This window comes from Falco punctatus (assembly GCF_963210335.1).
Source record: "Falco punctatus genome assembly, chromosome: 1".
NCBI lineage: Eukaryota > Metazoa > Chordata > Aves > Falconiformes > Falconidae > Falco > Falco punctatus.
The window spans coordinates 23,368,721-23,383,464 of NC_137580.1; the positions used below are offsets into that span (position 1 = coordinate 23,368,721).

Consider the following 14,744-nt stretch of genomic DNA (forward strand, 5'->3'; position numbering starts at 1 on the left):
CAGCAGAACTGTCAACACACATCCTTTGCTTAAACATCGGACATAAATTTGGCACAAGGAGCAACACACTTCAGGCTGCAGACCCAAGACCAAAGTACAACTTTTTTTTAAAGGCAACAAATAACTATGTTCCTCTATGAGGATCGTCAAAACTTCAGTTAGACAAAGAAACATCATTGCACCTATGTGCAAGACCACGTGAACGTTAAAGGTTCCTATGTTACAAGGAGTATCTGTACTGGCCTCTTGGAGGCAGGACTGACACAAGCTAATTGCACAGCAAGACTAAGGCCAGAGCTTGGAGGAGGAAACATGTCTCCTTACTCTCTTACTACGTTGCACCCAGAAATTAGTCTCTCCTGTTTTGGGGGCACAGATCCAAACACTCGATACTGACACTCAGTGATGCCAGGCACTGTGAACCAAGCCTTGAAAACATGTTTCTGCTCTGAGAAGACAAGTCTCCAAACAGTGGACCATGTTCATGACCTACAGGACTTCAAAATAAAGCTTGTTAGTTTGCAAGGAAAGGATGCATCACCAGATTGCAATTGCTTTGGATCCCAGAAAGCCAGGCAAGGTTCTTCACAGATGATTCAACAATCTCTGTGTTTCTGCTCCTCATTACTGCCAGGCATTGTGACATCCACGTAATCACCTGGGATTTGGGGAGCAGGCTTATTGCTCCATGATGCCTTGCCAAAATTACATATAACAGCAGTCTAAAAGGGATGATTAAAGCACATAGCACACAGCAAGCAGCAGAGTAAACCCTCCTCTGAAAGAATCCTAGTTTATGATAAATGGTACTAAGTTTTTCCAATGAAATGTACATTTGGAAGACCACATTTCCACAGGGCTTTTTTTCATAGGAAGCATAATGCCAGTGGGAAAATAAGGTGGAAGAAATAAAGTGCTTACAGCTATGATGTGGACATGACATCAATAAGTATCGTTGTAGCCCCTAAAATTTTACAGGGCAGAGACTGCTCTTTACGCTGAGACCTCAATTATTTTCACATTGCAATTACCTGACTGTACGAAACATCTTGATTCCCCAGCCTGGGTATACCTAAGGAGCTGTAAAATACTTTTACAATTTTTTCCTATTTTCACATACTTTGTTTCCTCCTCTCTTCATCTCTGCAGACAAAATAATAACTGTTGTTTAAAAGGAAGAGGAAGCAATGGTTCATAAAACTAATCTGTGGGCAGCAAAGAAACAAGTTCTTCCATAAAAAAACCAACACACATATGTAAACAAACAGAAGCCTCTTTGAAGCAGAATCATCTATATTAAATTGAGAACAATAGCCTCTCAATGGATTTATTTATTATGTCTAATGCATTTTTCCCTTTTCTCAGGATTCCTTATTTCATTTGGAACTGTTCAGCCTAGATTAAGTCTCACACACTGTATCTTTTTTTGATAAAGAAAAAAAATGGCTTGATAAAGCACAGAAATTGCTGGAGCAGTTCCCAGGATATGTTTATACATGTCTGTGAGATGGATTAAAGGAGATTTTTCTTTTTAAACAGATAAATGCAGTCAGTGGCTTCTGATGATAGGCTTAAGTGCAGGCACCGAGCACCCACAAAGTATAACCCCTACACAGAAATCCCATTACCTCCCAAAAATGCACACAGCAATGCTAGCTGTGCCAATTTTTCTTTAGGCCCCATAAGCTGCTTCTCTGAATCACAAATGTTTCCTTAACTCGCTTTACTGAAGCTCTGTGCAGGACCTAAGCAGCCTTCCTGGCTCTGAGTCCCCCAGGCTTGGCTCTACAGCGACAGGCAGTGTGCTGTAAAGCCCAGGCGGGAGTGAGACGCAGATAAGCACTTGGCCTGGCAAAGGCAAGCACAGCTCCACTCAGCAGAGCAGAGCTGCAGCCCATCCTATTGTTAAGCGCATGCTCATTGTGATATTAGTAAGTCTATGTATGCTCTGATGGTTCCCAGACACACTGGTCCATATATGTGATCTCAAGTCTTCACACCAAACCACGCAGCAGCAAGCAAGACAAAGGACAGCTTTGGCTCCCCCTCCCTACCTGCCCTATATCATTTGCAATCAACTTCCCACCGCTCTAGAGAAGATACGTACGGCAGTAGCAGCAAGTGGCTTTGCTCTATACCATGCTCACTGGAGACCTTCCTCACGGTATTTTCATCTGTGTGACATTTTACACACCACAGGCATTTTGATTTCTTCATGGTGTGTGCTCAGGTAGCTGTTTAATACCAGGAAAAATCATCATGCTGTATGACCCACACCATCTCCTCTTACTTACCCACACAATATCCCACCAGGTTGAGGTACTGCTCTTCCTTGCAGCTAGTCCTGCACCTTCCCCCAGCTAGAGTCGCATGGGGATGGCAGGTCAAGCACTCCAAATCAGAAGGGCCATGGCATGTCTTGCAGGATGGATGACAGGCTGGATAAGAAAAGCAGCACTTGTTGTTAGGCTCTTGGTATAGTCCACCTTGCACTCTCCCCTCCCCCAAAAGCCAGCCCCTGTTATAAGAATCATTTATTCCTACAAAACATGGACATAAGATTATCTAACAGCATCAGTGACTGCAGAGCTGTGGTCTGGAAGGCTCTTATATCCTCGTTTTGAATAAACGAGATGAGAATTGAGTTGGCAATTCAAAAATGTGATTTGTTCTGTGCATTAATCAAGGTATAGATCTATATAAAATGTAAAGAGATTGTCCCTTTTATTCATCCCTCCAGCATATGCTTGTACACGTAAGAAAGAGACTGGGATGCACGGGGAGATAAATTAAACATCTTAGGCTGTATGAACATCATAGTGGCGTTAGTTTGATATTCATCAGTGGAAAATCCGGGAACGATATCTGCACAAAGCCCTCCCAGACTGAAACCTACAAAACCTGAATGCCGTGCCAGCTCATTAGATATTCTGTCTGCTGAAAGCTCAACAAAAACATTGCAGAGAAAGTGGTTAAGATTGCTCAAAAATATTTCACTCAGACTGCTTTTGTACCTTTCCACCTTTAAAGACAGATGCCGTATTTCCATACTACAGATCTGAGGAAGACAGGAACACTACAGCTAATGATCTGTAAAAATTCTTAAAAACTACTTTAACAGCTCTTCTATGAATAAAAGCACAAAACTTCCAAAGTCTCCTGCCTCAGGACTCCCCCAGGCTACGCGCAGTTGCTCACTCCCCACGTGGAAGCTGGGCATTTTGCAGCTGCCATAGCACAGGGCTCCAGTGTTTAAGACCTAACACGTCATGTCCCACCACTTTCTCAGCTCCTCAGAAATCATGCCCGTGAACCCAGTGTTCAAAAGGAAGAACCGATTTTCTAGATGCATCTGTATCAGCTGAGTTTCACCGTTCAAAAACTGCAGGAGATCTAAGCTGGCAGCATACAGCAAGATGCCACTTCCCTGGCACTGAAATTTGGTTTCTAAAACATTTACGTAAGTCTGAAACTGCATAACGCAGCATTCAGCAGCTATCTCAGCTCTAAGGTGGCACTGCACAACCTCAAAACTGATGAATCTTTACAATGGCCTTACTCTAGAATGTATTTATAGGCTTGTTCCTTGGATGAATAAATAGAACAATGGATTTTAGAAGAGGTTTCTCTCTCTGAGCTTCAGGCCTTGCAGGGAAGCGACCTGTACATTTCTCCTACTGCCAGAACAGATACAGGGATGCCTGACCCAATGAATCGATTATAAAACAGCAGATGACTTTCAGATGACCTTGAGGGGACTAATCATATTTCAAATGCCCCCATTTCCTCACCCATTGTACTTAGCAGCTCATAATGAATGGCATACCCCAAAGGCCACCATTTTCTGCAAGTGGCAAACAGGATTTAATTGTTGCAGTCACTCGGAAGGTCAGCAGTCACAGTCGTCTCCTTAGAGGAGATCAAACAAGCTGAATGAAGGCTACTTGCTGACTGGTGGGCAAGGCTGAGGCACAGATAAGTAATTCTGTCCCCACTACTGACCAGGCATACTCACAGTTGTAATGGCTTTTCTCCTGTATCTCTAGAATTCCTTCCTTCTAAACCCAGCCAGGAGTGGATTAAAAATAAAGCTAATTGAAACTGACAATATGCTTATCTAGCCTAATAAAAGCAGACCACTTTTCAGCATTGTCCAGTAAAGATCTCTTCTGCCACAGCACGCTGGCTACTGAAATGAAACTCAAAATATCTTCAGGGAAACACTCCAGAGGAGCAAAACTGATTATAATTTATGATTCAATGTGTACGCCTCTCTCCCATTAGGAGGAGATTCCATTTCCTGAAATTGGACTACCCTATTCTCCCCTGAAAATACTTAAATAGCCTCATATAAATCTGACAGCATCTCTAATTACTTTGAGGAATGCATTACAAAACGTGCACGCAATGAAATCCAGCAGTATAAGCTGCAGGTGCCTACACTCTGGACTCACAGTGGCAGCGATCGTCATGGTTGAACCACCCCTCTGGGCACTCCGAGAGGCATCTGCCTCCAAGCAGGACGTGGGCAGACAAACAAGCTGTACAGTCCTGGGAAGAGTTCCCCACACAGCCTGTGCAGGAGGAGTGGCACTCTGCAGGGAAGGGAAAAACAAGAGCACAGAGAGCATCAGATTAGTTGAAGCTTATCTTGGTTGTTTCTGTCCTAGAGTATGGCTAGATTGCTTTCTCCCCGGTGATGACAGCAAGGGATTTCCTTTACAGGATTCTCAGATTGTGAAAGGCAGAAAGGGCAGGAGTACAAAGGCTGTGTAGCACACTTCTTGATAAGGAGCAACCACAGATAGCTGCAGATTTAATCTTTGTTTGCACCCACACATCTCATTACTGAAATGGAGACCTAGCGAAGCGAATGCTCATTACAAGGATGATTCAGCCAGAATGAAAAGAGCACAGTTAAAAAGTTAGACTTCTTCACTTTTACTGCTACTGACTCCAAAAACAAGCCAACTTAAACTAAGTAATCTAATTAAATATATAAATTCATTAGTTAAAAACCTAGTATTTATTAGAGCAATGACTCAAGGCCACAGGTTCCACTGTGTGAGTCTCCACCGGACACAAAGAGAGGCCTCATGCCCTCTATGGAGACAAGACAGACACAGGGCTTGAGAGATGAAATGAAAAGATTTATACAAGTACACTTAGCTGTCTGCCAGAGAGTCAGGAAGAGAAGTCAGGGATCCTCATCACAAATGCAATGTCTCCAGGAATATCTTTGGCTCAAGTGACTCAAACCATATCAGAGAGAAACTCCTTAGTTTCATTCAGGGAAATCTCAAGCATTAGAAAAATATAGAGATATTTCTGTGGTTTGGTGAGAAATTCCCAACCACACAAGGCAAAACCTCCAAACCCGAATTTTAACCTACATATGCATGTGCTTCTATACTGCACAGATAATGTAGGCATGGTACACATCTTTTGTGGGTTTAACTTTTCAAAAAGGTGCATCTACAAACTGTATTTTACAGTATTTTACAGAGGTAGTTCAAAGTTTGAAATTTTGAATCTTCACATCCTTCTGCAATAGATCAAACTACTGTTCTAAAGCCATTAGTAATACGGCACAGCTAATAACGTGTGGGGCTGTGCCGGCATTCTTGCCCAATGACATAATTCAAGCACTGTCACCGAACTCTGCTCAGGCCTGTCTGTACAGGTCTGTTCACCCAGCTGAGGCAGTGGTATATGGATTTCTTCACTCAGTTTCTATACCATAACCTGGACTCAGCCCAGAAAACCCATTACTTGCAAAGGAACGGCCACTGCATGGATTGGAGGCTCTACAGTAATGCCTTCAAGAACCAACCCAAAGCACTGGATACCTTAGGGCACCGGATACCTTATGGTCTATGTAGGTCACTGTTAAAGACAGAACCATTCCTCCAAGAAAAAGTGCCACTTCTTCCTTTAAGATCCACTAAGGCAACAAAAAAAGAGCTTGAACAGATTCTTTCCATCAAGTTGAGATGAAAAAGGTAAAAGCAAAATAAGTGGATTTAAAATTACATCCACTTTTAGAAAATATTTTTGCAACAGGAAGAAACAGCCATCAGTAGCACTATAGCTACTGTGGTTACTATTACTTTACTTAAGTGTTGTAGAGTCACTGTCTCTATGACTGATCCTTCCACACAGGGAAATCACTGCCATTTCTACAAGTACCATTCCTCCTTGGGCTTCGAGTGGGCTGCGTTGGCACGAGATGTTCAGTCTAACCTCTCACCCTGCCTCCATCTGCATTATTTTCAAGATATTGCAATATGCTTGCTGTACAGATATCCATACCAGCTGCCACAAGCTCTGTACAGCCAGACTGACCTGCTGATCCACCCAGCAAACATTCTTCGCTGAAGTCCACAACAGTGGTGGGAAGCCTCATATATCCCCCATGTACACTACACTGGCCGCTTTCCAAACTCTGGCCTTCATGGGAATGCTTCCTACTTGGTATTTCAGGAGCAGTGATGGCACATGTGCTGCAGGGCATGTATCAGAAGAGCTTCCTCAAAAGAGAAGACTGCTGTGGGATGTCTTGACCTGCTCCAAGGGCTAAGGCTAATAAGGAGACAGCTCAGCCTTTTCTGAAAAGGATTTAGGGATTGATCCTGCTTCAAAATAAGTCAGTGGTAAAAATCACATACTCCAATGAAAAGAAAGCTAAGCTGTGCAGACTTGAACAGAGTCAGTTTTTAAAAAGTATACCTGAATCCTTTAGTCACAAATTATACGTAGGCATATTTTCCCTCAAAAGTACTAGTATATGCCATTCTGAAGGTTACTGAGTTCAAACATTCACAACTGTCACAAGGCAAACACAGGAGCTCAAAGCATGTAAGAATCAAACACCGTACGTCATCACCCTGAAAACCCCAAATCCAGTGCAGCCCCGCACTGAAGGCTTTGAAGAGCTCTTCCCATCCTCGACTTACCTTGACAGACTCCGGTGCTATCCCGGTAGAACTGGGCTTGGCAGTGAGAGAGGCAAAGGCCATGCACCACTCCTTCCATGGGCTGCTGAGGCTGCAGTGCGTGCTCCGGTGCCCTGCACCGCAGGCAACGAGAGGCCCCTGGGCCCAGGCAGGTGCGGCAGGACGGGTGGCAGCCTGGGCACAGGGCAAGAGAGCAGTCAGAGCCACAGCTCTGAGGACAGCTTTCTCAGAGAGAAGGACAAGGCACAACAACCTGGGCATCTGGTCGTAAACGAGAGACGGAAAGGGGAGAAAACACTGCTTTGGACCATCTCATTCACCCCTCTTCTGAGTTTTGTATTGCTATAGACTGTCTGATACTCAAATTGTGAGCAAAGAGCATACGCTCAGCAGCAACTCACCTGTTCCCTAAACAGACTAGGTGCTGTATTTTCTATAATGCAACAGGGATTTTAGAAAAATACTTCGACACCTTTCCCCTCACCCCCATGTAATAGCCCTTCTCTTGAATAAAGCTGATGAACAAATAATGTTGGGAAAAAACTGCAGTACTATGCCACAGGCAGTCAATTTTTCTTTAATTTCTGGAACCACAATGGTGAAAACGATCTCACTAGGAGAGATAGCAAGAAATGACAGTCTGAAGGGCTCATAGGAAGCATAAATTCATCGTCCGAATTTTCAGGTTTTCCATCATTGCACAAATGACCTGAGTGTTAGCAAACCTACTAGGTGTCTGTAGAATTTCATCCACTTCTTAAATCATGTCATTAAAAACTTGGAAGCAATGTAGGCTTATTTCAACAGCATAGAGGAAAAAAAAAGTCCCCAAGATCACTAAATCCTAAGAGTGTGAACGCAGAAAGCGTTTGAGAAAATTTGTTTTCTACTTTGAGAAAAAGCAATCAGCAGGCACACACAGGAACTACTCACTGACCTGTTCAGCATAGGATAAAAGATCAGCATCATAGCTGGTACTCCGAGCACAGCCTGACAAAAGCCAATATAGACGCACAGGTATACAGCAGCGGGGAACTTACTCCATGACTGCAGCTTACCCTTGCAGACATCGTGATCCCGGTAAAAGCCGTCTCCACAGTCCTGCAGGCACTGGCCCCGGCGCAAGGCCAGAGGAAAGGAACAGGAGGTGCAGTGAGTGGCCAGAGGTCCCTCACATGTGGAGCATGAGTTGTGACAAGCTGATAAAGAAACAGAGCACAGAGAACTGAAAGGTCCAGGTTTTAATCCTTGGGAGTGGTGTTGCTGACTACAGCCTCCTCCGGCAACAATGAAGACTCCCAGCTGGCATGATATTCAGCTATGTGAACTAATGAGAGCAGAAGTGCACGTGTATGAATAACTACTAATAGTAATAACGCTCACTCACACAGTGTTCTGAATATGTATCCCAGTGTGCCTTCATGTGCTTTGCAAGGCAAAGAGGTTATTTAAAACAATCCATCACAAGTGAACCAAAGGGAACAAAAAAAATAATCAAATTCCCTGTCCCCACTCGCACTTCTGTGCTCTTAACATTCCCTCCCCACAAAAAACATCTGGGGAAAAGAAGACAGCATGTGGAGAGTGCCTTGAGAGCCTTAGGAAAGGTCATGCAAAAATGCCTCTTACCTCTGCATCTTCCATTGCTACTTGGGAAATATCTGCCTGGGCACTCTGAAACACACTTTCCATCGTGTAACAACTTATCTGGAGCACAGGTCAAACACCTAGGCTGGTCTGAATAGCATGTTTCACAGAACTCGTCACAAGCTGCCAAAGAGGACAGTTCGTTAATGAAACGCACTCAATAAGCAAAGAACAGAGCCATCAACCTGGCCGTGCAGATAAAATAAAGTAAGCCAAGCCATGCCTTGTCCTTTCTTTGTTGGAAAGGCATCTTTAAACATTCCTCTCCCGTACAAGTAACCTTTCACACTTCCCTGGAATAAGCAGTGATATTCATGGAGGCAGACATGTGAGCGCAGACAGGTGCTCACTGGCCTGTATCCTGTTTAGGACTCTGAGTAAGTATAAATACCAGAAATGGGTCTACACCAGCACTCCCCCCACTCCTAAGATAACCCCCTCCAGCTAACATAGTACACCTTCCCTGCTCACCAACAGTCTGTGAACAGAGAACACCATTTAAAACGGTTTCATGTATGAAAAACATTTCATGAATCTTCACGTGTCTTTGTACAACAAACATCAGTTATCAGACTGTGCAGGAAGTAAAAGATGGAGGAAAAGTTAAAAAGATTAAAAAACTGTAATTTTCCCCCCTCCCTCTTTTCTTCAAGTCAACATTTTAAGTATGAAAACACACCTAAAATCAAGCATGATAATGTTTCTTATCAGTTTCTGTGGTCTATATTCTCCCAGGCAATCAGCTCTGAAGTTAAATGACCTGTTGCCTAAGAGCACTATGAAACTGTGGTTTCCCTAAGTCAGCAGCACTACTGGCGCTGTATATTCAGAAGGGCCAAGCATTTTACTTAATTTTTATTTCTTCTCACCAGTCACACAGCCTCCCTTTAAAACAACTTACAGCTCTGCAGTTGGGTACTACCACACATGGCTTTGGTAGAAGATGAAAGGCCTGAATCCTGGAGGTTGTGAGCAACAGCTATGCAGTTTTGAGAAATGACTGCCAATAAAAATCGAAATTATGCCCAAGCTGCATCTAAGTTAAATTTCCTTTTGAGCTGAAATGATTTTCAGCTACAGATGTAAGATTTCAAGCCTGCACACTTCAAAACACAGGTGAGTAAAATTCACTGATATAAACATCAAACAAACTGATGGGGAACCTGGTCAAAGTGAAATTCAGCCAGGAGTGGCCAGAAGAGCAACTATTTTGTCATCACACTCCATGGTTGAAGCCTTCTCCAGCTAGCTGGGGCTCAGACTGACCTGCATGAAGACAGGCATTTCTACTGACAATGCTGGACAGTCCTTCAAAGCAGCTGGAAGCAGGTGCCAGCAGAAACCCACACTTGACCTGAATGGTTGTGGAAAATTTTAGATTCTTTATTTATCTGAGATTTTTTTCCGCCTTCATCATCTATTTCACTTAGGCCTTTTAATTCCCTCCAACCATCTCTTCCCCTTTTCTCAGCAAACCTTCCCAGCTCCCAGGTCTCATTTGTTGTGCAGGTATTAGTTAATGTGATGCTGCATTATAATCAAACTTAAAGAAACCTGCTGGCAAAGGCCATTTTTCTTTCTGCAGACAAATGGATTTGTCAAACCCTCAGAAACAATTCAGGCCGACTTTCAAACTGTTCAGTGAGGGAGAGAAACCTTAAAACTTTCAGCATCTGATTAGCTTATATGAATTAATAACCTTACAAACAAACAGCAGCTTTCCTCATCCAATATTTATGCACAAGGTACATCTGGCTTCTTAGACATGAATAAAATCACAGCTGCTGCATGGCTAAATGAAATATTGATTCCTTTTTTGCAGAACATTTCTCAAACTTCTTGCAACTGGAGGAAGAAAGCAGGTTATTTACCACTGCAAGTTCCATCCTTTGTATAAAATCCCTGTCCACAGCTGGCCACGCAGAGCCCGGCTTTTAGCACGTGTGATGGGTCTTTGCAGGACAAACAATTGCTCTCAGCAGCACCCCAGCATGAGGAGCAAGACTCATGACAAGCTGCAGGGAAAAAAAGGTGCAGGATTAACGAACAATCAACTTCCAATCCTCTCTTGAAAACGAAGAGTTTGCAGTAATTCACTTTTTTGCAGTTTTATTCCTTAAATTTGCAGGCATTCACTGCTTCAGAAAAGGAAAAGAAAACCCCACTGATCTTCCCATGTCAGTAACTTTCACCCAAGCCGTCTCAGGGGTACAATTTACAGCTTCATTTTGTACGTGCAATATGACATATGCAGTATACATCAGAACGGTTTCTGTAGCTGTAATCAGATTAGAGGCAGTGTTAGTAACACTCTTAAGTCTTGTTCATCCTGGTGCTAGGGGCTGTACAGGCACAAAGGGAAACGGGAAAAGATCCCATCATACGCTACTTGAAAAACAGACATGTAATCAGATCCTTGCAGTGACTACTGACATTAACCCAGCTCCATGTATGAACACAGAATTCGACTGCAGGGCTGCAATCAAGATGCTGCAAAATTAAAAACAAGACAGCCTACTTCTAGAAACAACTCCTCCTGCCCTTCCAGAACTCCATGCCAGCACAGAAGGAACTGACTTCTGGCTGTTGGGTGATCTGGTTGGGCAGGGCAGAAATCCTCACGTGCTCAGTTTGAGTTATTCTTGGGGAAAAGTGGACAGTGGGTCCCAGGTCCAGTACAGCGGGCACTGCGTATCTTTCCCTTGACATTTCCAGAAGAGAAGGGGCATTCCCTCACTGAGTTGAGATACCAGCTACGTTTCTCTCTGGGCGAGACATATATCACGGTTGGGACACAGTAATGTTTCAGATATTCCTGAAGAGCATCACATTCCTGCAATGCAAGGCGTATAAATGCCCTCTCTGTGGCACCTGGGTACAGGACCACACAGGCAGAACAGTGATCCTCAAGCATGATCACATCTTACAATTAAACTAATAACTGTACGGAGATCCATTCTGCCTCCCAAAACAGCTGTTGAATGAGCTATCTTATTAGAAACTGTACAAGTTCAGCTGTGAGGGAAATTCAGCCCACTGTGGTTACTGTTTATGGAATCTGTGACACTGACTCACATTAAATCATGTGCTACCAGTGCTTGCAGGAACTGTGCAAATTATAGTTCTTTCAGCTATTAGAATTTTTTTTCTTGATTACACCCAGGTATGTTCCAAAGTTATTCTTAATTTTATTATTTCACAATAAGGCAGGTACGTGCTTGTGCTCCCAGACCACAGCAGGTGGGAGAAACCAGAACTTTGACATTTGCCCTGTATCTGCAAACCTGAAGTCTGAAGTTGCAACCACACAAGTAAAACGCATCTATGAGTAGTCTCAGCGTAACACAGGAGCCAGCGGACACAGCAGCAGCTCACCCACATAACTGCGAGCACATTTACATACAGAGCAGTGGCAAAAGCAAACACCTTCCTGCCAAAGTAACCCCCCTAAGTGAGAGGCAATTCATCCTCTCCCCAATAACAGGTGAGAGCGAAAGTGTTTGCAGTCCAGGTAGCCCTAAGTTCACAGCAAACCAGTGATCACCACTCCCATCTCACTCTTGTTTTGCATGGTTTCTGTGCTGCTTCTCTCTGCTTGAGGCCATAGTTTTTGTTTGTCTCGTGTTCGTTAAATTAATGAGACGGAGCACCTGTTTATGTTTATACGTGAGTCACACTGCACAGCACAAGATAAACACCACATCTTAGTGGATCTCACTGCTCCTCAAGGCAGGGAAGGGTTATCATCTCCATCTCGTATGCAGGGAACTGAAACACAAGAGATGTGATGTGACATGCATGGGGTTAGAACAAGGAGTGTTTAGGAGGCCAAGACACAGGACATTTGAGTTCATGCCCAGCACATGGTCTTTGATATTCTGGATGCTCCTTCTCCACACTTTCACCTTTGTTTATTTTCCCTTTTCTCATCTTCTCCTACTGCCTTGTTCTTGCTTTCCCCTTTCTCACCTTCCCGTACCTTTTTTCCTGACCTCTCCCGAATTCTGTGGCTCTTCTAGTTCCTGAACTATGTGAGGAGAGTATCGTAAGAATGCTGGGCATCCTGTACCCAAAAGGATGTTCCCCCTGGCTTCTACAGCAAGTGTGGTCATTGCTATCAAGTGCATCTAATTATGGCTGAGTCACAACACAATGAATACGAAACAGCCCATCCCAAGGTAAAGATTGTGCACACTTTTTCTTTCCAGTTGATAATTTCCCTTGCTGATAAAAAGCTGCATCTCATTCCAGCTTGGATGACTCCTGGGGCACGTCTACACTCGAAAGTTAACTGCAGAGTATGAGTTCACGCTGTAAATGTCCTCACTTCACCTTCCAGACATGAATGCTTTGCTCCTCTCTGAGCTCAGACTTTCAATTTCTTTTTGAAAGAGTGGGCACCAGGACTCGGATGCTCTAATTATAGACTTCCCACTGCACAGCTTGACCTGCCCCGCTGTTAACTTGCCTCAATATGTTGACACATCTGAACGCACCCAGTTATTTGCAGAGTTCTCAAGTCCTCTCTGGAGATGCTGCTCCTTTCCAAGATACTTTTCTCTCCTAGCAGCCTGGCCTCCAGACTCCGTTGTTAAACAGGCAACCTTGCATCCAGCTGTATTAAAAATGCACTTTTGACGAAAGCCAGGTCAGTTGGGCAAGTGTTCTTTGGTTCCCACCGCACACTGTTTGCTGCCAGCACTACACCAAGCTCTCCAGAGCACATCCACACCTCAATCTCTTCACTCCAGCAGCTGCCTCAAGCTGTCCCTCTGTGTATGTCAGAATAATGTCTTCACCTCGCTCCAGTGCCACACATTTTGCTGGATGTGAGTCTGCCATAAACAACACCCAGGCTCAAAAGGTCTTTGGAATGGCTGGACCCACATCTCAGGCTCTTCTTTGGAGATGGTGCCCAGCAGTACTGGCACCTCTACCTAAGTCTGCACACGGCCATTCTGCTGAGCTTTTGTCACCACCACTACTGTCCTTGGCTACAGCTAACTGCAGTTTGAATAACCTAACTCCCAGCTTGCCTTCCCTTCTGGCTCTCTGGCCTTTCTATGGACACATGCCCATAGGGCTAACAGAGCAGCGGATAGGCAGCCCAGCCCACTCCCCCATAGATAGGACAAGGAAGAATGGTTTTAAGATGAAAGAGGATAAATTTAGATCAGATATTAGGAAGAAGTTCTTTACCGTGAGGGCGGTGAGGCGCTGGCACAGGCTGCCCAGAGCAGCTGTGGGTGCCCCATCCCTGGCAGTGCTCAAGGCCAGGCTGGACGGGGCTGGGAGCAGCCTGGGCTGGTGGGAGGGGTCCCTGCCCGTGGCAGAGGGTGGGAACTGGAGGGTCTTCAAGGTCTCTTCCAGCCCAAACCATTCTGTGGTTCTACGTTTCTCTGCTGCCAAAAGAAACTCAACACAAGTGCTACTCTACACACAGCTACCAAGAAAGGGAGTGAGACAAGAAGGAAGGGTGTTTTAGACAAAGTGGGCTAAGAGCACTCCCAGTGTCACTTCTGCTGGGGAAATATGTAATGTCTTGACTCAAGCCAGGTAATGATACAAACCAGCTCAGTCTGCAGGCTGAAGGATTTTAAGATCTTACTTCCACTCCCTCTCTCCAGTTACCAGTTGGCTCTCACTAGCCCTTGGCAAAGATCCTGCAAATCCACTCTTGGGTATCACAGCAGCTTTCAAGTCTTCTAGTGAAGCAGCTGTTGTGTTAAAATTGCATGTCTTCCTAGATGGGGGATATGACTTCTGAGGTATCTCAGCTATGGAAAAGCTACAGTGAGAGAAGTAAAGATGAAGTACAACGTACCAGAGGTCATCAGACCTTCTGGGATGCTGCAGTGAATTTAGCAAACTGATATGAAACAGATCCTCTGGACTCCAAGCTACCAGACCAGGCCCAAATGGCTTCTTTGAGACAGAAAGGGACAGAAACAGGAGGGATCTAAGTAGCAGAGTTTGGAAGAAAGGAAGGAAAGGAGAAAGAATGCAACCTGATTTTTAGCAAGACAGCCAGATTTAGCATTTGGAAGCAGTACAAACAACTCAAAGTACAGGATTTAAACAATTTCCTAGGTGGGCCAACCAAAAAGAATTCTTGCAGCAAGAGACTCAGCTCTGATGCGC

The 14,744-nt window shown here is 44.3% G+C and overlaps 1 protein-coding gene across 1 annotated transcript in view; it reads right to left on the reverse strand.

The window, feature by feature from the left end:
* The window catches only part of FRAS1 (Fraser extracellular matrix complex subunit 1), a 173,862-nt gene that overhangs the window by 74,091 nt on the left and 85,027 nt on the right, over window positions 1-14,744 (reverse strand). The window contains exons 14-19 of the mRNA XM_080407940.1: window positions 10,475-10,618; window positions 8,586-8,726; window positions 8,015-8,155; window positions 6,957-7,130; window positions 4,455-4,595; window positions 2,295-2,438 (exon numbers count right to left, since the gene is read on the reverse strand). Coding sequence (XP_080264066.1) covers window positions 2,295-2,438; window positions 4,455-4,595; window positions 6,957-7,130; window positions 8,015-8,155; window positions 8,586-8,726; window positions 10,475-10,618 — 885 coding nt within the window. The remainder of the gene's footprint in view (window positions 1-2,294; window positions 2,439-4,454; window positions 4,596-6,956; window positions 7,131-8,014; window positions 8,156-8,585; window positions 8,727-10,474; window positions 10,619-14,744) is intronic.